The sequence below is a fragment of the Schistocerca nitens genome, chromosome 6, assembly GCF_023898315.1.
Source record: "Schistocerca nitens isolate TAMUIC-IGC-003100 chromosome 6, iqSchNite1.1, whole genome shotgun sequence".
In the NCBI taxonomy this organism is placed as follows: domain Eukaryota; kingdom Metazoa; phylum Arthropoda; class Insecta; order Orthoptera; family Acrididae; genus Schistocerca; species Schistocerca nitens.
In genome coordinates, this window is record NC_064619.1 from 259986988 (window position 1) to 260011396 (window position 24409).

Here is a 24409-nt window from a genome sequence, read left to right on the forward strand (position 1 = left end):
AGTGCTAAAGACGAAAGTTGTAGTTGTAGTCAACTCTAATACTACGAGAGAACCATACCATTGGCCATGTTTTACCTGTATAAAATTCAACGTATTTCTTGATGAAAGGACGTGTTTTACCAGTTGCATATACATACACTACCAGTATTAACAAATTATTGAGAGAGTAGCTCCTTATACCATGTACATACATACCGTGAAGCTGATGTTATTTCGTAATTATCAGCGCCTGAGCTTCTTCATATCAGTCACGGTTATGATGTTGACACAATTTCATTTTCTTAAAAATGTTCTTAGAACGCCATGTACTATTCTGTCTAGAGCAGGTCACAAAAGCACACCCAACTCACAGCTGCATCCCAATCGCGAGTAATCTTAGCTACAGACACTGCACATGACAAATTGGTTGTCTATACTTCATTTGCTCCTGAGTGTGCTGTTAGCAATGCGCCTGTTTTGAAGCACATCTTTAATTATGATCTGAGGCAAAATGCCAACAGTCCTCGTAACACGTGGGACGTGCAGTGACAAACAAGCATCACAGTTATATGTTCATCTTCGTGACGTTAGTGATACCTTAGCTTCAGATAAGATTTCCGCTTTGTTTCCACTTTAGGTTTACACTGCTTACGAACGCATGTTTGCGAGACTTCTTAAATGCTGATACCCACCGCCTGTTTCAACATCGTAGATTAGGATGTGCTCCGTATTTCCAACGAGCAGTCAGTGTGAGACAATGCGGTACTCAGACATCTTGACAGAGGAGTTACTTCTCTGCGCTGTTGCGGCGCGCATAGGTTCGGAAAACTTTACAGTGGAAGAGAAAAGTGTGAAAGTTGCCAGTGAGGATGTGATAGGTTTTACGTGTGCCCACGTTCGTATTTTTGTAGCAGCAAGAGTTGAAGGGAACTGTGAGAACAATAGCAGGCGAGTGCAATTTCATTTCTTCGCCAAAGTCATGCCGAATTTTCCACTGCTGGATGACAGGAAGAGTTATACAGTGCAAGTGTTCCAGCGGGAAGCTGATTTCTTTTCGAAAATCCTGCCAAAGCTGCGACGAGGTATAACGTGCACTTGTAAATGTTACGTGGCCAATCGCCAAGTTTTGGTACTGGATGACTTGTCAGTCCTTGGTTTCAGGACCATGGATTCGAGGCAGCTCTTCGACTATGACCACTGCGAGACAATTCTGAAAACACTAGCCTACTTCCACGCAACCTCCATGATTTACGAAGAGAAGCAGGGTTCGCGAGGCTACATCCAGGAGAAGTGGTCCACCGAAATCGACCAGGATTTTGAACTTTCGAAGGTAGACAGTCTGATAGACGGCTGGATGGTGGCCGGTGTTGAAGTTATTGCAACTCTCGCCGAGCACGTCTGGCCAGGTGAAGAGGGTGCTGACATCGCTAGACGGATAAGAGGGAAACGCCGGGAAATCTGCCACCGTTTTCTCAAGCTGAGGAAGCCGTCCACTGTGCACCGGAACGTGGTGTGCCACGGCGACTTCTGGGCCAGCAACGTGATGGTCAAGTACGACACCAGCGGCAGGCCGGAGTCTGCCAGGCTGATCGACTTCCAGCTGGTGCGGTACGCGCCGCCAGTCTTCGACGTGATGACCATCCTCCTGCTGAGCACGGATCAGGACTTCCGGGACCGCCACCTACACTCACTCCAGCAGGTGTATTTTTCGACGCTCTCGGCACAGATCGAAAATGACGGGCTGGACGCCGAGCGGTGTTATACTCTTACGGAGTTCATCGAGAGTTGGCACGACATGGCTGCAGACCTCAGTATCATCGCTACCATTCTCCAACCACAAGTACTGATGGACAGCCGCCGACTACGGCTTCTAATGGCCAATAGAGAATCGTACGATCGCTTTCTGTATATCGACCGGAGGAGAGAGGTGCTCGAGGAATTCTCTTCGGACGCTTTCTACAGGGCGAGAGTCACTGAAGCTGTCAAAGAGTTCGTTATTCTCAATTATCAGTGGATTCATGGCGAAACTGCAAAAAACTTGTGAATGTAACGTTTCTTCTTTTCTGAATAAAATAATGATGGCTATTTGCAGCTTAGTAGTTTTATAGTTTTGAAAAAAGTAAGTTAGGAGTTTATACGATTCCAATGGATTTTCACATATCAATTATGACACAGATGTAAGTTTTTTGGTTGCTCTATCACTCCGTAACTAGTGTAGATCATAAGGTCTCAACCGCTGAAATATAACTGCCTGATTGTACCAGACCATACTTATGGTGGTCGTAAGCTTATCATTTTATGAGATATGCGTTGATGATATTGCGTGCACTATTCAGTACACCACCAGTAGTGGCGCTTAGTTGATTTTTCACATTTTGAATCAGTTTCCCTCTGCAATCTGGAGTTAAAAAAATGGTTCAAATGGCTCTGAGCACTATGGGACTTAATATCTGAGGTCATCAGTCCCCTAGAACTTAGAACTACTTAAACCTAACTAACCTAAGGACATCACACACATCCATGCCCGAGGTAGGATTCGAACCTGCGACCGTAGCGGTCGCGCGGTTCCAGACTGTAGTGCCTAGAACCGCTCGGCCACACAGGCCGGCCTGGAGTTTTCCTAGATCTCTGTTAGGACAGTGGTAGACGGTGTATTTATGTGTGTGTGTTTTTGTCTGCCTTTATGGGCGGGCGTGCAACGAAAAAAGATGTTTCTCTAGATGTGTCTATATGAGCTGTTATGAAAGAGACCCTGCTGATCAAACGTATGACAACTTTCTATTTTGCGCTTAAAAGCCTGTTGAACTTCAGTTCTCATTGATGTTAACTGTCCCGAAATGGTGTGGCTAAATATGAGCTGAATTCCTATAGTGTATAAAAAGTTACGAGATCGTATCAGTATCATTTCGAAGTCAAGCTACTTTGTTTGGTTAGATAACCCTACTGGAGAAGAGAGAAACAAATATGTGCGAATGTTACGACAATCTGTAATACGTAGTTTCACAACGGGCACAACCTCCATTGCACTATTTTTGCCGTGTGCCACATGCTGTCAAGTGTCGTTTATGATTGTAGAACGTAACCCCATACTGTGTCGTCTTAGTAAGTGACGATCTCTTTTTTTGAGTGGAATTTTACGTGACATTTCATTTCGATGTAACGATGTATTCGGTACAACTGTATGTGTTAATAGAGATGAAAAAGAACTGAAAAGAAGGATTTCGTGTAAGAGTGCTTACCAATACAACTAGTAGTGGACAATGGAGCTAGCTTGTTTTGTTTAGTCCCAAAACATGGCAAAGTGGAGTTGATAATATCGACATACCGATGTGGAAACCGGAACACCATCCCACATTTTGAACAGATACTGTACCTTGCTATATTAGTAGTGTACCTTACTTAGCTTGGTCTCGATTAAACACGTAAGATCGGTAAACATTTGTTGCTACGCCTTCCTTGCTCAGCTTGCGCCATCTCTTGATCCACCTTGTACTGCGCTGTGTGCTACCCACTTACAGCAGTGGCAGTCAGTCGCTGCTGCAGAACCAGTTATTCTCCGTCTTTTCCTGTCACTGTCAAGAAATGTCGTAAAAGCGAATATCACATCAGACTAATTTTTCCATTCTACATACACAAAGTAATAAAATAAAACACTCTCCTGACGCTCTGCAACTATTGATGTGTTCACGAATCGATTCTCGGGTTTTTAGGCCACCATCAAGTGACAACTGAATGTCGCAAACACAGATAAAATAACGTACTACTTACATAATGGTGTAGTATCTATGGAATGAGTATTAAGACGTGCGATCGGAATTTGTCGTCGACAAAAGTCAGATGATTATGTTTCGGGCCAAGGACTGTCTTGTAACCGCTCTGAAGCTATGGAATTCCATAACACTCGATCCATAGACATCTTAGTAATTTGCAGTCATTATCTGTAATGAACTTGACTAAAAGCTTTGATGAGATAGACGCGTGGGAGTTTCGCTTGTTTCGAACAATGTTTTACAGCTGCCATGTCGCTTGATTTGTTATACAAAAGAAAAAGATGGCTATAATTATCTTTTTTGTTGAAAGTCTCCCGAAAGACGACGAATATAGAACTGTCTATCGCAGGCAGAAAATCAGGGATTTCGTTTCAATGTGAAAATGTGTGAAAACTGAGCAAATATTTATAACATTAAAATTTCAGTGTTAGCGCAAAATGTGAAAACCACCGTCACGTGACTATTTCGATTTTATGTTGGCGACATGCTCAGTACCTCACGCTCCCTCTATAGGTATTTCTTCTCCATGACGATCTAAACAGACATTACCGATACAGTTACGTCAGATACGTGGAAAGATGAAATAAAGAGTGCTCACAAAGAACAGTATTACTCCTTTTGTATTATATGAATATCGTTTAATTTTTGGAAAATGAATAATACAATAGAATTCATTATTGTAATCAAACACAGGCGTAATTGAAACTTTTTCGTGTTATAGTAACTTTAAAGCGTAAAATCTATGCTCATGGAACTGACGAAAGGATAGGGCTTAAAGTGCGATGAGCCACCTCTGTGACAAATTCAAAATATAAAATTTGTGAAAAACTCCACATATTCTCTGTGACTCTTTGGGATGTGTATGATAGAGGTTATCTTGTATCCTGCCACGTATTACACTTTATTCCCTTTCCATTCACGGATGCATGGTTGGAAGAATAACCGCGTGTACTCTCCGCACAACATGTAGTAGTTTGGTTTACGCCCTGAAAAAGGTTCTTCAAGTTTCGGAAGTTATTGGTGCCCATCCTGATTGCCATGTAGAAAGTTAATCTGGACCGGGCAAGTTACAATATTATATGTTCCAGGATTCTACTACAAATATATGTGAGTGGTTATAGGGCGGAAGTTCTATGCATCACTTACATTTCTTCTTGGCAGATGAATTCACTCGAAAATTATGTATAAAACCGTCTGATCCTTGCGTGTATTGTGTGCGCGCTATTCATAATGGAATATGTTCAAACATGTAGAATAAGGAGATTGACAAAACACCATACCATCATGAAAAGAAAGTTCTCTATACAGCTATGATAATCTATTGCTCGTTTGCAATATTTTGTAAGTGGAACATAGTGATATTAGGGAATATAGCTTAAAAATATCGTTGCTCTGACTCGAAGAAGGCTAGGTGAGCTGTTTTAGATATCTTGGATATTATTATTAATTTATATATTCTTCCGGGAAACATATCACAATAATGTTGGACTTTTCATCATAAAATGTGCAATGTAAATAGATGGCTCAAAAAATACATACACATCAGATATATATCTTTGTATGAGGATAGGACAGATGATCGACCGTGGCCTTGCTGAAAAAAACATCTTGACTTCTGCTGAAATGATGTAGGAAAACTACACTAAACCTAAATCAGGATGTCCCAAAAGAGTATACTCCTCGCTCTAGAAACTGAGGTCAGTGACTTGACGACTGCATTTCGTTTCTCTGTTGGTCCCTATGTACAGTGTTCTTTGATCATACACAGTCTACACCAGATAATTTAAAAAAAAGTTTTATCACTTCACACATTCATTTGCTTGTGACTCCTGGACCATGCATTCCTCGCTATCCTTTCATTCTGTTCGTAAAACTAACTCTATGGCCGCAAATTTTTAATTGTGCCCCCTGCATGTCTTCATGTCCTACCTGCAGTCCGTCTGATAAACCGAGTCAGCATCGCCCAATGATGAGATGTTGATCTCTGAACAGTTCCGTTAGTATCGTGTGCTATAAGGTGTAGCAGTTGTCACCTTTCATTATTAACAACTCCAAGTCACTTAAATAATTTTTATTTGTGTACTGTGCATTACTTATGAAGTATGTTCTAGCTGCCTTTACAAAGAAATTTAATCATTTTCATCTTATTGGACAATTCATTATACAATTTTTTTTCTCTGGAACAAAACGCTGTTTTGAGTTTTGTTTGTTTCTCCATTGTGAATGTAAGTCCAAAGTGGCTATTGCTCCGTAATAACGCGTAGAACTACTGATTAAATACTTATTAATGTTTTCTCTCACATACAAAGCAGATTGATAGATACACTCACATGGTGCAGTAAGGAAATCCAGCTTTTTTAAAGTATCTCTTTAAGATATGCTATACTAATACGTCTATTGAATACTCTTATGGCTCCTTTATGCAGTTAGAAAATCGTGTCCATGTTTTGTGCCTTTGATACCGAGAAAAGGATCTTTTAGAGTCGAATGTTATCAGCACGTTACGTTTTCGGAGTTCTCTCACAAGTTCGTAACAGCCAATGCCCGTATACACTCAGTATACGGGAACTGTGTCACCGCAAGACTTTGGCTGTAACGAATTTGTGACAGAACACTGATAGTATAACGTGCTGTTAACATTCTTTTATACAGTGACATTGTGTGATCAGTCCCTGTTCACCGGCAATCAGTACTTATCCCTAAAAACCTTGTGTTTCTAATACAGAAAACAAATTTATCATCTATGATTAATACCACTCTTACATGCATCTTTCACAAGCTGCGACATAGTAGCGAATACAAACAGCGATTCAGGTACCGTTAAATTTTTTTTTATTCCAGTCTTTGATCACAATATAAAGTCCTTCGACGATGACCAGTTTCACTCAGTATTTTATTTTTCAGTCAGTATTTTGTTTTATCACAACTGGTTTCTATAATAGTTATAAAAATTTGAAAGTCTGCTATGAGTATTTTACCTAAAGTATTTTCATCATGTTATAGTTCTTAAGTAAATGAACGATAGTTCTAAGCCCAAAGTAGCAAAATCTATGAAGCATGTAGGCAAACACATTTCTGGTATGTTTTGTACAGTAACGGCAGTTTGCAAAATGACTGCGAGGATGATGACACCTATTTTACACGATATTTTAGTTCAATGTGACGATGCTTTGCTGAGTGTATTTATATGTTTTGACGATGCCACTATGGTTTTATCACATTAGGACACAGTGTAGAAAGGGTACGATTTACTCTTATTTTATCTGTACATTTCCCAGTTTGTATGGGAGTATATTGTGATTCCCAACTGTTCTGCACACATCTTTTGTTTGTGCCTTATACTTGTTTCTACCTTTTCCAGTTTCATGTTTTATGACAATCGAAACAACTTTGCGTTTGATTTCAGTGTTGTATATTATTTTGTCACTGAATGAATTTTGCAGCAGGAAGTAACCCCCTTCCCCCCCGCTCGAATATCTATTTGTACTTCTGATAACAATATTAGAACTGTGGATTAGTGTAATACTTTTGTAAAGAACAGAAATCTAAGTGTCTGGGAGAACTCTCTTTAGCATGCAGATACCATCTATATTTCTTAACTGCCTCTACTGAACTGACCACGTCGGGAAACATCTCCTCAAAAATTGACGTAAACCATGTGCAGTATTTACCGAACTTTGCAACTACATTGTCTTCAATATAAACGTCATCCCAGATTTGAATCGCCAACGCCCTTGCAAAAGTAGGTATTTTACGTTCCGTTATAGGTTCGCAATTTAGTGATTTATGCCAATCTTTACCTTTATTATTGACAGTCATGGTAAGGGAAACCAACATCTTTTATAATTCCTTTACAATTTTTCTTATCGATATCTGGAAATACACGTGCCAACAATGATGGTGTACGAAACTTCCTGGCAGATTAAAACTGTGTGCCCGACCGAGACTCGAAATCGGGACCTTTGCCTTTCGCGGGCAAGTTCTCTTGCCCGCGAAAGGCAAAGGTCCCGAGATCGAGTCTCGGTCGGGCACACAGTTTTAATCTGCCAGGAAGTTTCATATCAGCGCACACTCCGCTGCAGAGTGAAAATCTCATTCTGGAAATGATGGTGTACGTTTTCATACCCGAGTAGCAGTGTGTACCATTTGTGATACCCCAGAAGCGATCATAATGTTAAGGAAATTATTACTAATTTCACTCTCAAAACCTGTGCTAATATTCATGTCTTCACACATCACTATATTAATTTTAGGGGCATTACAAACAGATTAACTTCTTATGAATGTCTAGCTTTGTTAGTTCAACAGCTGCGAAATCAAAATGTTTATCTACGTCAATTGTGGTGGGAGCTACCCACTATATAGAGAAATAACTAATAATTGAATAAACAGTACAGTTATTGAGATAGTGCTTGTGAGAGATACTTCGTTGTTGTGTTTCAGTTATAACACGATTTATGAGAAGGGCTCGTATTTATTGGATTTTTCACCAACCGTAATTAGTGTTCTAGGGTACAGGGAAGGGAGGCAAATCTGGCTATAAGGCAGAATGCAATTTAAGCAGTGACTTACCAGGTCATCAATGACCTAAGCTAAGCAGTTTGCAAGAGTATGCGAAATCTGCGTCTCTCACGTCGCTCTTCCCTAGAAAAAATATTCCTTGTTGTAGGTAGTTTAACACTTCACCATTTCTTCCTTCCATCAGCCGATCTTTTCCACTATTCAATTAGTAATTAATCAGTTACATGTTCTATGTACAATCTGCACGACTTCTATCGAAATGATATGGGCCAAGATACTTTACATGATATGTATATTTTTTATGTATGGTTGCATGCTGGCTATTTACTGGATAATGTACCGCACTGTGACTTAAATTCACAATAAAGACGAATTTACTAGTCTTTATCACTATTCTTGTTACAAGTGAAACACAACAAAACGCAACAAAATCTCCCACCAAGCTAAATTTCAGTAACTGTCGTTAGCCAGTTACTAGTTATCTTTCCTTTGCCATTCCTTTTGATAGCTCTTGCTTTGCGCTTTGTCAGGTTTCGGATACCCCAACGTCCGGAACGTGAAGTAATTACCTTTCTTGCGAATGGCAGCTCTGGTCTCATAGTTTTGTACGTAATGGGTGAAGCCTGACGCATACCGATCGCGGCATTCACATACAGTTCGTTGGACAAACCGCAGTACAGCTAACACGCCCCTGCCCCAACTCCCCGAACAAGTGGTCAACAGCCAGTACTCGAAATAACATAATAGTAAACTCGGAATTATTTCTAGCTGGAGACGATGCAATTGGTACATCAACATCTACAGCTACATGGTCGGTATGCAATTCACTCGTAGGTGTTTAGCAGAGGGATTGTAGAATCCCCTTTAGACATTTTTCGACAGTTCTGCTCTTCAGTATCTAGTGGGCGATACGAATACCTTAACATTTTCCTGCGGGCTCTGATTTATTTTGTTACAATGATTATTTTTTCCTATGTGGATTGAAGTCAGTAAAATATTTTTGCATCGAAGGAGAAAGGTGATGACTGAAATTTCGTGAAAGGACTTTGTACAATGAAAAACCCATACGTTTTAATGATTGCCACCCCTAGTCGCGTAACATCCACGAACCTCTCTCCCCTGCTATAACGCGAACTGGGCTGTAAAAGCTCTTCTTTGAACTTTTTCGATCCGTTCCGTGAATTATATCTGGCAAGAATCCCGTATCGTGCAGCAATACTGCAGAAGAGGACAGCCAAGCGTAGTGTACGCAGTCTCTTCAGTACATTTCTTGCATCTTCGAAGCGTTGTGCCAGAAAAAACGCGGTCTTTGGTTAGCCTTCAGTCCAAAATGTTCTATGTGACGGCTCCAATTTAAATTATTCGTATCTTTAACGGCAAGATATTTAATCCAATCGAAAATCTTTAAATGTGTATGATTTATCATGTAACCAAAATTGAATGTTTTCTTTTAGTACTCATGTGGAAGACATCGAACAGTTACTGTTTACAGCTAATTCCCGCTTTTAGCACCATACATATAACTATAACAGCTGTCTGTCTTTTTTGGATCTCTATTGTCTACAGTCTGTCATAGCTTTTGTGGAAATCGAGTAATGCAAAACACAAGAATATTTGGGCGGATCTGTAGATATTCAGTCAGATCAGGACTATTAGGTTATAACTTCGTAGTCATAATGGTGCGTTTCCAGTAGTTGTCGAACCCATTTAATTAAGCGGGAAGATCCGTTCCCTTGCTTCAGAATCCCTGTCTTCCAAAAGAAGACTGACGAGCGAGAGCCCTGAGGATGGATACTTATGTAAACGGTCGAGTGTGTGGATTAACGGTCGGAGGGGACATATCCAAAATATTTCCGAGACGATAAGGAAAACATTGCCCAACTGCTTTCTTTCTATTAGTATTCTACCTAGACTGTTTGTTGACCGATATTTCTGCCTTGTCTTCCACATACAAGTTCTATTATCAAACCACGACAACTGTCTTCTGATAACAGCTTCTAATGAGCATTCTGATCTCCATAATCCAAAATATTTCCGAGACGATAACGAAAACATTGCTCAACTGCTTTCTTTCTATTACATAGACTGTTTGTTGACCGATCTTTCTGCCTTGTCTTCCACACACATGTTCTATTATCAAATCACGACAACTGTCTTCTGATAGCAGCTTCTAATGAGCATTCTGATCTCTCTCGGAGACGTGTAGCCATATTCCTCTTGCTGTTACGTCTTCTGAGCGTGTGATGCCTTAAGTGCATGTAGCTGAAGCGGAGGTAGTTTTCAGCATTTTCTCACAGTCCGCTGGTAGAAGCAGGAGCAACAACGACTCATACACGAGAGCTATTCGGAAAGTAAGGTCCAATATGTTACGAAATGGAAACCACAGTGAAAATACGATGAAGCTTTGCACTGATGTTTTGGGCAGTGTCTCTAGAATGCACACCGATCCCGTCACGTCGCTCTTTTTCAGTTCTGCGCGCCCAGTGAGAACGGAAAGACACCTGGAACAGTAGTGTCTTCTGCCAAGTATGGGTGCCTGCTGCGAGGTTTCGCCTGATTGCATGCAAACCCACATAACGTGCCTGTCATGCATTTTCTTCTTCACAACAATTCTCTGCCGCATATTGCAGGAACAATTAGGACGCTCCTACAGTTTTTCCGATGGGAAGTATTTGACTTGGCTCCCTCTGATGTTCATCTCTGCTCACTTGAACCGCAGGCTATGATCAAAACATTTTGGAACAGACAACGAACTCCAGTCGAGCGCAGAGAAGTGAAGGAAAGCACAGGTGGCTGCCTTCTATGACGAGAGTATTGAAAATTTGGTACAACCCTACGTCAGTACTCTAAGTCGGAGCGTTAAATATGTAGAGCAATAGCTGGAAGATGTAGTGATCCTTTGAAAATAAATCATTTTTGATTTTCACAGTGGTTCCCGTTTCGCGACTGGTCGGACTTTCCGAGTAGCCCTCGTACATGGTGTTTCGAGACTTTAGGAAGAAATTTACACAATTTCTAGAGGCCTCTGGACTTAGAACCTTGCGAGAAGGATTCAAGAATTTGAAATACATCTTTACTTCACTTATCCAATTTACCATGCAAAAATTGAGCAAGGGCCTTATCAGTTTCGACTAGGGACTTATATACCAACGAATTCACGAAATCACTCAGAGAAAAGAACGCGGACCTCTGGAATTCAATACTTGCGCTGTCCTAAATGATCTCACTATCGATGCGCCGTTAGAACCTAATCTGTGCCTCTTCGTTACAAACCTTCAACAACTACACTCCTGGAAATTGAAATAAGAACACCGTGAATTCATTGTCCCAGGAAGGGGAAACTTTATTGACACATTCCTGGGGTCAGATACATCACATGATCATACTGACAGAACCACAGGCACATAGACACAGGCAACAGAGCATGCACAATGTCGGCACTAGTACAGTGTATATCCACCTTTCGCAGCAATGCAGGCTGCTATTCTCCCATGAAGACGATCGTAGAGATGCTGGATGTAGTCCTGTGGAACGGCTTGCCATGCCATTTCCACCTGGCGCCTCAGTTGGACCAGCGTTCGTGCTGGACGTGCAGACCGCGTGAGACGACGCTTCATCCAGTCCCAAACATGCTCAATGGGGGACAGATCCGGAGATCTTGCTGGCCAGGGTAGTTGACTTACACCTTCTAGAGCACGTTGGGTGGCACGGGATACATGCGGACGTGCATTGTCCTGTTGGAACAGCAAGTTCCCTTGCCGGTCTAGGAATGGTAGAACGATGGGTTCGATGACGGTTTGGATGTACCGTGCACTATTCAGTGTCCCCTCGACGATCACCAGTGGTGTACGGCCAGTGTAGGAGATCGCTCCCCACACCATGATGCCGGGTGTTGGCCCTGTGTGCCTCGGTCGTATGCAGTCCTGATTGTGGCGCTCACCTGCACGGCGCCAAACACGCATACGACCATCATTGGCACCAAGGCAGAAGCGACTCTCAACGCTGAAGACGACACGTCTCCATTCGTCCCTCCATTCACGCCTGTCGCGACACCACTGGAGGCGGGCTGCACGATGTTGGGGCGTGAGCGGAAGACGGCCTAACGGTGTGCGGGACCGTAGCCCAGCTTCATGGAGACGGTTGCGAATGGTCCTCGCCGATACCCCAGGAGCAACTGTGTCCCTAATTTGCTGGGAAGTGGCGGTGCGGTCCCCTACGGCACTGCGTAGGATCCTACGGTCTTGGCGTGCATCCGTGCGTCGCTGCGGTCCGGTCCCAGGTCGACGGGCACGTGCACCTTCCGCCGACCACTGGCGACAACATCGATGTACTGTGGAGACCTCACGCCCCACGTGTTGAGCAATTCGGCGGTACGTCCACCCGGCCTCCCGCATGCCCACTATACGCCCTCGCTCAAAGTCCGTCAACTGCACATACGGTTCACGTCCACGCTGTCGCGGCATGCTACCAGTGTTAAAGACTGCGATGGAGCTCCGTATGCCACGGCAAACTGGCTGACACTGACGGCGGCGGTGCACAAATGCTGCGCAGCTAGCACCATTCGACGGCCAACACCGCGGTTCCTGGTGTGTCCGCTGTGCTGTGCGTGTGATCATTGCTTGTACAGCCCTCTCGCAGTGTCCGGAGCAAGTATGGTGGGTCTGACACACCGGTGTCAATGTGTTCTTTTTTCCATTTCCAGGAGTGTATAAAGGAATTTGCATTGGCAGTTAAAAAAAGGTAACTCTGATATTTATCAATGAAAATACGAGCTTTATTTCTTCACAGTATTTTTATTTTTGTTGATAAATATGAAACCGTATTATGGCATGGCTACTTAAAATGCCATACAAGCAAAACTACTCCCCAAATCAAGCTACAATTGACTTAGGTTTCGTGAAGATTAGGTTAGTTTGATTATACTTTTTGTTCCATAGATACGATGTCAGGAGATTCTCAAAGATGTAGAACATCTCATAAGACAAAAATATAAAACATATATTTACAACAAAAGAGTGAAATGGGCCTAATTGATGCAGAATAAGTCAAAGAATCTTAAAAATATTTTTATTTGGGCCGAGTTGAAATCTTGATGCTTCACACAGTTTTAATCTGCCAGGAAGTTTCATATCAGCGCACACTCCGCTGCAGAGTGAAAATTTCTGCCTTAATACAGGCCTTCTTGCTACTGACATCCATCTTTTCCTGTAAAATCAATTCATTTGAGATATTTTATAGAATTTTGTGTTAAAACATAACTGTCACTAATATAGTAAATACAAAAGCAACTTCTATCAACATTTTCTTTGCCGCGAAGGATTAGCCGAGCGGTCTGGGGCGCTGCAGTCATCGACTGTGCGGCTGGTCCCGAGGGAGGTCCGAGTCCTCCCTCGGGCATGGGTGTGTTTGTTTGTCCTTAGGATAATTTAGTTTAAGTAGTGTGTAAGCTTAGGGACTGATGACCTTAGCAGTTAAGTCCCATAAGATTTCACACACATACATACAATATTTTCTTTGAGCCAGCGCAAGGAATTTGTTCCTTGCTTTCTTAAGTTCCAAATGGCAGGAATACTTTCATGCACTCAGTAAGAATCTGGACTCTGAGGAGGACAACAATACAAGGACTGTGGCATTCTGTCGTACATCATTCTCCGTTGGGCGCTTAGGATCCTTTGAGACTCAATAGCATGGATATATTTTTACTGATCATGTAATGCTGGTGATCTCTAACATCCCTCTCTTTGTTCGCCGGCCGTTGTGGCCGAGCGATTCTAGGCGCTTCAGTCCGGAACCGCGCTGCTGTTACGGTCGCAGGTTCGAATCCTTCCTCGGGCATGGATGTGTGTGAAGTCATTAGGTTAATTAGGTGTAAGTAGTTCTAAGTCTAGGGGACTGATGATCTCATATATTAAGTCCCAAAGTGCTTAGAGTCATTTGAACCATTTTTTGAACCTCTCTTTGTTCATATCTAACTATTACTTTAATTTATCATAATTTGGGCTAGGAATCAACGAAAGTGGGCAATTTGGGTCTTCAAAGAGCCCAGCTAGCTTAACTGACAGTGTTACCAGCAAATGATTGAATTTGGGAGAACTTATTAACAAAGAAAGGTACTCATTTGCTGGACTTCAGGTAGAATTGCTGATTTGAGGAAAGCAGATGAAGGAAGTTGTATTACTGAAGTTCAGTAATTGTTTTATAATCTTACAGTTCTTGATGTAAGTATGACACCATTCATAAAAAGAATGGAAGTGATAACTCATAACTAGGATTGAGATGGCTTTAAGAAAAACACGCGATAGGGTGACCCACGTATTTCGTCATTCGTTGTTTCATGTAATACACTTTATTACTCACAAGCGATATTATCATTACAATTAAAAAAACTTATTAAAAGATCTTAGCTCGCGACACACGATGAGAGACATGTGAGACATGTTCACTACATGGCATTCTTCCATATACCGTCCAGGCTTTGACACATCAATTGATAAACAGCTTGTTGTGTTTAGAGGGGAATGACCATTTAGACAATACATGAAAGCAAAATCTGCTAAACATGGTTGGCTTTGCAATACTAGATATTCATTTCCACTGAATGGACGGAATTACTTGGGAAAACGACCTGGCCAACAGAGAGAAGTAAATAAGGCTTCCGTAATCATAAAATCAGCTTAACAGCTCATGCATCGAAGCTGCTTACAAGAATAATATACAGAAGAATGGAAAAGAAAATTGAGAATGCGCAAGGTGACGATCAGTTTGGCTTTAGGAAAAGTAAAGGGACGAGAGAGGCAATTTTGACGTTACGGCTAATAGTGGAAGCAAGGCTAAAGAAAAATCAAGACACTTTCATAGGATTTGTCGACCTGGAAAAAGCGTTCGACAATATAAAATGGTGCAAGCTGTTCGAGATTCTGAAAAAAGTAGGGGTAAGCTATAGGGAGAGGAAGCAATGATGGAAATAAAGGAAAGGTTCAGGAAGGGAATTAAAATACAAGGTGAAAGGATATCAATGATACGATTCGCTGATGACATTGCTATCCTGAGTGAAAGTGAAGAAGAATTAAATGATCTGCTGAACGGAATGAACAGTCTAATGAGTACACAGTATGGTTTGAAAGTAAATCGGAGAAACACGAAGGTAATGAGAAGTAGTAGAAATGAGAACAGCGGGAAACTTAACATCAGGATTGATGGTCACGAAGTCAATGAAGTTAAGGAATTCTGCTACCTAGGCAGTAAAATAACCAATGACGGACGGAGCAAGGAGGACGTCAAAAGCAGACTCGCTATGGCAAAAAAGGCATTTCTGGCCAAGAGAAGTCTACTAATATCAAATACCGGCCTTAATTTGGGGAAGAAATTTCTGAGGATATACGTCTGGAGTACAGCATTGTATGGTAGTGGAACATGGACTGTGGGAAAACCGGAACAGAAGAGAATCGAAGCATTTGAGATGTGGTGCTATAGACGAATGTTGAAAATTAGGTGGACTGATAAGGTAAGGAATGAGGAGGTTCTACGCTGAATCGGAGAGGAAAGGAATATGTGGAAAACACTGATAAGGAGAAGGGACAGGATGATAGGACATCTGCTGAGACATGAGGGAATGACTTCCGTGGTAGTAGAGGGAGCTGTAGAGGGCAAAAAGTGTAGAGGAAGACAGAGATTGGAATACGTCAAGCAAATAATTGAGGACGTAGTTTGCAAGTGCTACTCTGAGATGAAGAGGTTAGCACAGGAGAGGAATTCGTGGCGGGCCGCATCAAACCAGTCAGTAGACTGATGACCAAAAAAAAAAAAAAAAAAAAAAAGTCATAAAAGATCCAAGTGCACAATAGTTGAATAGAGGACGCAGTATTGTAGCCGACAATTTGTCATTATTTTCAGTTGCATACACTTAGTGGGAGAATTTCTGGGTGTGAAAACCAACTATGATGGAACTCTAAAGAAAAGTCATCTGTTTTTGGATTTTCTGATTCCATATCATTAGTATCACAAGGAAATCATCAGTAGCTACACTTGTCTCCTCATTACACATATTAAGAACTGTAGTTGCTGCTCAAAAGAAGCCAGAAGTAATAGGGTATTACAACAAACTCATGGTGGGTCGGAGGGATGTTGACACCGTGGACCAAATTGTTTGCACCTGTACATGAACCACAACACCAAGTATTGGCCTCTTGACTATTTGACAATATCATCGACATTGCTGGATCGCACAACTGTTATATAGATGTATCATCACCCACAAAATCTGTCTTCATCTCAAAAGAGGCGGCAGTTTCTGTTGCAGTCAGGACGACAGTTTATGCATCCTTACACCAACAGAAGACTATTTTATGAAAGGAAGCCAAAAAGTGGTCTTCTTGCCCGTGGATGTGACTGTGGGCCTACCGGACACAGTGCACATGTGAGAGCGTCCAGGAAACCCGAATAAAAAATAAAATCAATTTATAACAACTGGTGAAAATTTGAATGCGGTTACCACTCCAGCTAGTCTCTGACGTGCTTAGAATGTGATAAAAATGAGTAAGTGCGATGTGTTGACATAACCATATGTAAGCACAATAAACCTCCAACAGATATTTCAATGTACTGAAGTTATAATTTTCTTAGTTATTGTTCTGACCTCTATAGATATAACAAAAACTAAGAATTAAATACATAAATATTTAAGTTCTCTACAGAAATATAAAATAAAATAGTATGGAATGAAAATCTTTAATATGCAAGCACAACAATAGCATGTAAATGATACATGACGTTATTGTAACAAAATGGAAAGAAAAACAAAATCTGGCAAAATATACACTGAAGAGCCAAAGAAACTCTTACACCCGTCTAATACCGTGTGGGGCACCCGAGAGCACGCAGAAGTGGCGCAACATGACATGCCATGGATCGATTGTCTGAAGTAGTTGTAACGCCGGAAATGCATATCCTCCTATTTCCATCTATTGTACTATAAATTTGTTTTGCTTATTTTTGTAAACTGAATATATGACATTTCTGTGTCTTTACATATTGTACTTGTTTTACTAATTGTATATATATATTTATGCATTTATGTCGATGTATAATTGGTTTGTTTCGTAAATATTATTTGTATTTTTACGCTGGGTCTTGCCTAGGGAAAACGGCTATCGAACGATTACATCGATAGGTCGTGTGAATAATCAAAGTGTGTAGGATCTTTGGTAGTGTTAACTCTGCCGCGTGAAGCGCGGGCAGAACATGAGAGAGTCTGGCTGGAGTAGCGAGTGGAGCAGGTGTGTGGTGTGAAGCTCCCGCGAGTTGCCGCGCTTTCGGGGTTTGGCAGCATGTAATTGCGCTCGACTTGCGATGATAGTTTCTGACATGGTGTCGCGGACGGGAAGCAGTAGCTGGCGCACATCAAGAGCCCGTTTCGTCTGGTGACCGTGTCGAGAAGAAGGCGCGCCAACATCCAGCTTCTGCAACAGCGACGGCCGACAATGAGTGACTGTCGCCACATCCTCGATCGACGGCTTCAAACCTTCAATCAACCAACAAGGAAGACTGGAAGCACGTAAAGTTTTAGAACTGTATGGCAGACCTCAGCTTTTCAAACTTTTAAAATTGTTGCATCACAAAATTACAGCTACTTAGCATGAACCTTTGTTGCTCATTGTCCCAATTGCATTACCAAGCAGGGTCCCTTCCTTTTCCGAAATGAACCCGAGTGTCGTTGAAATTCAGACGCCAGCATTAAAGTACAATCATTCCATTTCACTGCTTTAATTTCAAAGTTCAGTTTTAGTATTCATAGCTGGCTACAATATTTAGATTACACAAGCAAAAATTAAGAGTGCGAGTTTTGTTACCGTATTTTAGCTTACCTGTGACTGCAGCTCAGCTTGGTACGTACAAAATTTTACTATTGTTTATTGTTCAGAATCATTTAATTCAAGTTAAAAGTTAGATCTCTTATTTCTAAATTGCGTAGAGTCATGTCGCTTTTGAAATGATTGTTGAGGTAGTCCAAGACTAATCGTATTTTACTGAATTTCGATGTGCTTCAGAAAGAAAGCTCACTATTAACTTCAGTCACTAAATTAACTTTCGATTTTCCGGTTTTATTAATTCCTTTACTAAATTAAGTCAGAGTGTAGCGAAACTTATTACTTCTGACAAACTTTCAGTTTTCACACTACACGTGTCAACCTCCAGTTGCCACGCTTCTAGTGCTAATTATATGTGTAATAACCTTTCTTTTTCAGCTACTATAGTAATTGTCCTTAGGACTGGCGACCGTAATTTCCCCCAAATCTCAAATATCTAATTACCGCTAGTTAATTGTTAACGTAACGGCCGCACATTTACTTTCTTTATTAACTTTACCCCTTTTCAAAATTAATTTCCACCAGTTTCATTTGCATTTTTCCCATCATTTAGATGTAACCCTTCCTCCCTCTTTACCGACAGATTAACTTCGGTGACGATTCTTACCCCAAATTTCCATTAGGTACACGCGGTTTAATTTTTCACTGTCATAAAGGTCGATAAGAAAGGGGGAGGTTACATAGTGCTGGAGGGAACTGACACCATTAATCCTGCAAAGCTATCCGTAAGAGTACGACGGGGTGGAGACCTCTTCTGAACAGCACGTTGCAGGGCATCCCGGATATGCTGAATAATGTTCATGTCTGTGGAGTTTGGTGGCCAGCAGAGGTGTTTAAACTCAGAAGAGTGTTCCTGGAGCCACTCCGTAGAATTTCTGGACGTGTGGAGTGTCGCATTGTACTGCAGGAACTTCCCAACTCCGTCGGAATGCACAATGGACATGAATGGATGCAGGTGATTAGAGAGGATGCTTACGTACGTGCCACCCGTCATAGTTGTATCTGAGCGAATCAGGGGTCCCATACCAATCCAACTACACACGAGCCACATCATTAGAGATCCTCCAGCAGCTCGAACAGTGCCCTGCTGACACGTAAGGTTCGTGGACTTAAGAGGTTGTCTCCATACCCGTACACGACCATCCGCTCGATACAATTTGAAACGAGACTCGTCCGATCAGGAAACATGTTTCCAATCATCAACAGTCCAATGTCGGTGTTGACGGGCCCAGGTGAGGCGTAAAGCTTTGTGTCGTGCACTCATCAAGGATACACGAGTGAGCTCCAAAAGCCCGTATCGATGACGTTTCGTTGAATGGCTCGCACGCTGACACTTGGTGACGGCACAACATTTTGCGAGAGGGTTACACTTCTGTCACGCTGAACGATTTTCTTCAGTCGTAGTTGGTCCCGTTCTTGCAGGATCGTTTTCCGGCCGCAGCGATGTCGCTCGTTCAATGTTTTACCTGATTCCCAATATTCACGGTACACTTGTGAAATAGTCGTGTGGAAAATCCCCACTTCATCGCTACCTCGGAGATGATATGTCCCATCGCTCGTGCGACGACTATAACACCACGTTCAAACTCACTGAAATCTTGATAACCTACCACTGTAGCAGCAGTAAGAGATCTAACAACTGCACCAGGCACTTGTTGCCTTTATAGGCGTATTCTGCCTGTTTACATATCTCAGTATTTGTATACGCATGCCTATACCAGTTTCTTTGGTGCTTCAGTGTATAATGTTGAATTTTCTCCCATACTATATAAAAACAAACTTTCATTTGATGTATACGATCCACCAACAGCAAAAATAGTGTGGTATATAACAATCAGATATTACAACAAACAAACAAACAAAGCGCTCCAGACTGGGGTCTTGAAAGGCCGCAAGTGTCACGACATGAAACGTCTCCAACGTGCCCAGCGGAGGGTTTAATAGCATGATATCGTCGTCGGGCAGAGATGGTGCTGGTTGCTGAAGGCGGAATGGCCGCGGGTCAGTGGAGCGTGCGAGGGCGCGGAATGCGGACGCAGGCCGGAGACGGAGACAATGGCCGCTTGAGGTCCTCACCCATCCTGGCAGAGGCCGCGCCCGCCGCCGTCTCTTCGGCACACAATGGCGGCGCCCGCGACGCGAGGTTAAACGGATTAATTAGCCGCGGCAAACGACGCCGGCGCGGCCATCACTACCAGGCCACCGCCCGCCGAGCAACAGGTAGACTGCGTGCCCGCTGCGGGTCACTGGCGACGGCCCCTCCGATATTTCTGAAGTACCTGTACAGAGACCAGCTGGCAGTTACGTGAGTCGAAGGACATGAAAGGGATGCAGTAATTATTGAAACTGTACGTTAAGAAGGTAAAGGAAAATTAAGAAAATGGCTCTGACCACTATGAGACTTAAGAGGTCATCAGTCCCCTAGAACTTAGAACCTAACTAACCTAAGGACATCACACACATCCATGCCCGAGGTTCCAGACTGTAGCGCTTAGAACCGCTAGGTCACCCGACCGGCGAAAATTAAGAAAAGTAAAACAGTTACAACGGACGCTGAGGTAATTAGAATAGAAAATGAGACAGCGAAATAGCACGACGATCGAAGTAGACAATATGAAATGCAGACCGGCAATCGAAAGAAAAGCACTACTGAAAAAGAGATAAGCAAAGATTGCAAAAAAAAAAAAAAATCGCAACACCAAAAAATAATTAATCTAGAGTTAACAAATTTAGCTAATACATTTTTCCTAGGTATGTTTAAGTCATTAATATCCAAGGTCACAGGTTAATGTAGGCGCGAGATCAGCCGTTACAAACGTGTAATGCTGGTACATTATTAAATGGTGTAACTGCCAGAATGTTGAATGAAAGCATAGAAACATGCATGCATTGTTATACAGGTGGCAGATGTCAATTTGTAGAATTGAGTTCCACGCCTGTTGAACTTGGTCGGTCAATACAGGGAAGGTAAATGATACTTGTGGATGACACTGGACTTGTCCGCTGATGGTCCATATGAGCTCGATTACAGACTTGGCGATCGAGCAGAGTGTAGACATCCTGTAGAGCATGTTAGGTGACAACAGCGGTATGTGGGCGAGTGTTAGCCTGTTGGAAACACTCCCTGGAATCCTGTTCCCGAATGACAGCAACATAGGGCGAATCAACAACAGAAGTACGATTTTGCAGTCACTGTGCATGGAGAAACCACGAGGCCGCTCCTACTACAATACGAAAGCGCACTATAGACCATAACTGCATGTGTACATCTAGTGTGATTAGCGCACAGTCAGTTTGCTGGCAGGCCATCAACTGGCATTCTATAACTAACACATGGCCATCAGTGGACCAAGGCACAGACTATAACTCCATGTGTACATTTAGCGTGTTTAGCACACAGATTGCTGGCAGCCGTCAACTGCCTTTCTCTAACTAACACAAGGTCGTCAGGGGCACCGAGGCACAAACAATAACTCCATGTGTACATCTAGTGTCTTTTGCACACAGACAGTTTGCTGGCAGGCCGTCAACTGGCTTTCTGTAACTGACACAAGATCATCAGGGGCACCGAGGCACAGATCATAACTCCATGTGTACATCTAGTGTGTTTAGCACACAAACAGTTTTCTGGCTGCCCATCAACTGGCTTTCTGTCACTAACGCATGGTCGTCAGTGGCACCGAGGCACAGACCATAACTCTATGTGCACATCTAGTGTGTTGAGCACACAGACAGTTTGCTGCCAGGCCGTCAACTGGCATTCTGTAACTAACACATGGCCTCAGTGGACCGTGGCACTGATCATAAATCCATGTGTACATCTAGTAGGTTTACCACACAGTCAGTTTGCTGGCAGGCCGTCAACTGGCCTTCTCTAACTAACACACAGCCATCAGTGGACCGAGGCACAGACTATAACTCCATGTGTACATCTGGTGTGTTTAGCACACACACAGATTGCTGTCAGGCCGTCAACTGCCTTTCTGTAACTAACGTACGGCCATCAGTGGACCGAGGCACAGACCATATCTCCATGTGTACATATACTGTGTTTAGCACACAGACAATTGGCTGCCAGGTTGTCAACTGGCTTTCTGTAGATAACACACGGTGGTCGATGGCACCGAGGCACAGACCATAACTCCATGTGAACATCTAGTGAGTTTAGCTGACTGTCAGTTTGCTGGCAGGCTGTCAACTGGATTTCTGTAACTAACACGCAGCCATCAGTGGACCGAGGCACAGACCATAACTCCATGTGTACATCTAAGTGTGATTAGCACACAGAAACTTTGATGGCAAGCCGTCAACTGGTTTCTGTAACTAAAACACGGCCATCAGTGACCCGAGGCACAGACCATAACTCCATGTGTACATCTAGTGTGTTCAGCTCACAGACAGGTTGCTGGCAGGCCGACAACTAGCTTTCTGCATCTAAAACACGGTCGTCCATGGTACCGTAGTCACAGACCATAACTCCACATGTTCATCTAGTGTGTTTAGCGCACAGACATTTACTGGCAGGCCGTCAACTGGCTTTCTGTAACTAAAACACGTCCATGAGTGTCACCGAGGACAGACCATAACTCCATGTGTACATCTAGTGCGTTTAGCACACAGACAGTTTGCTGCCAGGCCATCAACTGGCTTTCTGTAACTAACATACGGTCGTCAGTGGCACCGAGGCACAGACCATAACTCCATGTGTACATTTAGCGCGTTTAGCACACCGACCGTTTGCTGGCAGGCCGTCAACTGGCTTTCTCTCACTAACGCACGGTCGTCAGTGGCACCAAGGCACAGACAATAACTCCATGTGTACATCTAGTGTGTTTAGCACACAGACAGTTTGCTGGCAGGCCATCAACTGGCTTTCTGTAAAAAACACACAGTCGTCAGTGGCACTGAGGCACAGACCATAACTCTATGTGTACATTTAGCGTGTTTAGCACACGGAACGTTTGCGGGTAGGCCATCAGCTGTCTTTCTGTAACTAACACAAGGACGTCCAGGGCACCGAGGCGCTGACCATAACTCCATGTGTACATCTAGTGAGTTTACCTCACAGTCAGTTTGCTGGCACGCCGTCAACTGGCTTTCGGTAACTAACACGCAGCCATCAGTGGACCGAGGCACAGACCATAACTCCATGGGTACATCTAAGTGTGATTAGCACACAGAAAGTTTGATGGCAGGCCGTCAACTGGTTTCTGTTACTAAAACACGGCCATCGTTGGCACCGAGGCACACACCGTAATTCCGCATGTACATCTGGTGTGTTTAGCACACAGACAGTTTACTGGCAGGCCGTCAAGTGGCTTTCTGTAACTAAACCATGCCCATCAGTGGCACCGAGGCACAGTCCATAACTCCGTGTGTACATCTAGTGTGTTCAGCTCACAGACAGTTAGCTGGCAGGGCGTCAACTGGCTTCCTGTAACTAACACCTGGTCGTCGGTGGCACCGAGGCACAGACAATAACTCCATGTGTACATCTAGTGTGTTTAGCACACAGACAGTTTGCTGGCAGGCCATCAACTGGATTTCTGTAAAAAACACACGGTCGTCAGTGGCACCGAGGCACAGACCATAACTCCATGTGTATATCTAGTGTGTTTAGCACACAGACAGTTTGCTGCCAGTCCATCAACTGGCTTTCTATAACTAACACATGGCCATCACTGGACCAAGGCACAGACCATAACTCCATGTGTACATTTTGCGTGTTTGGCACACAGACAGTTTGCTGGCAGGCCGTCAACTGGCTTTCTGTCACTAACGCACAGTCGTCAGTTGTACCAAGGCACAGACAATAACTCCATGTGTACATCTAGTGTGTTTAGCACACAGACAGGTTGCTGGCAGGCCGTCAACTGGCTTTTTTGTCACTAACACACGGTCGTCAGTGGAACCGAGGCACAGACCATATCTCCATGTGTACATCTAGTGTGTTTAGCACACAGACAGTTTGCTGGCAGGCCGTCAACTGGCTTCTCGTATCTAACACATGGTCGTCCATGGCACCAAGGCACAGGCCGTAACTCCATGTGTACATCTAGTGTGTTTAGCACACAGACAGTTTGCTGGCAGGCCGTGAACTGGCTTTCTGTAATTAAATCACGGCCATCAGTGGCACTGAGGCACAGACCATAACTCCGTGTGTACATCTACTGTGTTCAGCTCACAGACAGTTTGCTGGCAGGCCGTGAACTGGCTTTCTGTAACTAACACATGGTCGTCAGTGGCACCGAGGCACAGACCATAACACTATGT

General features: G+C 43.0%; 1 protein-coding gene across 1 annotated transcript; it reads left to right on the plus strand.

Annotated features, from left to right (window-relative positions):
* The first annotated feature begins 736 nt into the window (after positions 1-736).
* LOC126263318 (uncharacterized) lies at positions 737-2023 on the plus strand. The gene has a single exon (XM_049960408.1). It carries the CDS (start codon positions 737-739, stop codon positions 2021-2023), a length of 1287 nt encoding a protein of 428 aa, XP_049816365.1.
* The last annotated feature ends 22386 nt before the right edge of the window (positions 2024-24409 follow it).

What these genes read in the sequence shown, in the direction of transcription:
- LOC126263318 (XM_049960408.1), top strand. Translation starts at nt 737, where the DNA reads ATGCGGTACTCAGACATCTTGACAGAGGAGTTACTTCTCTGCGCTGTT.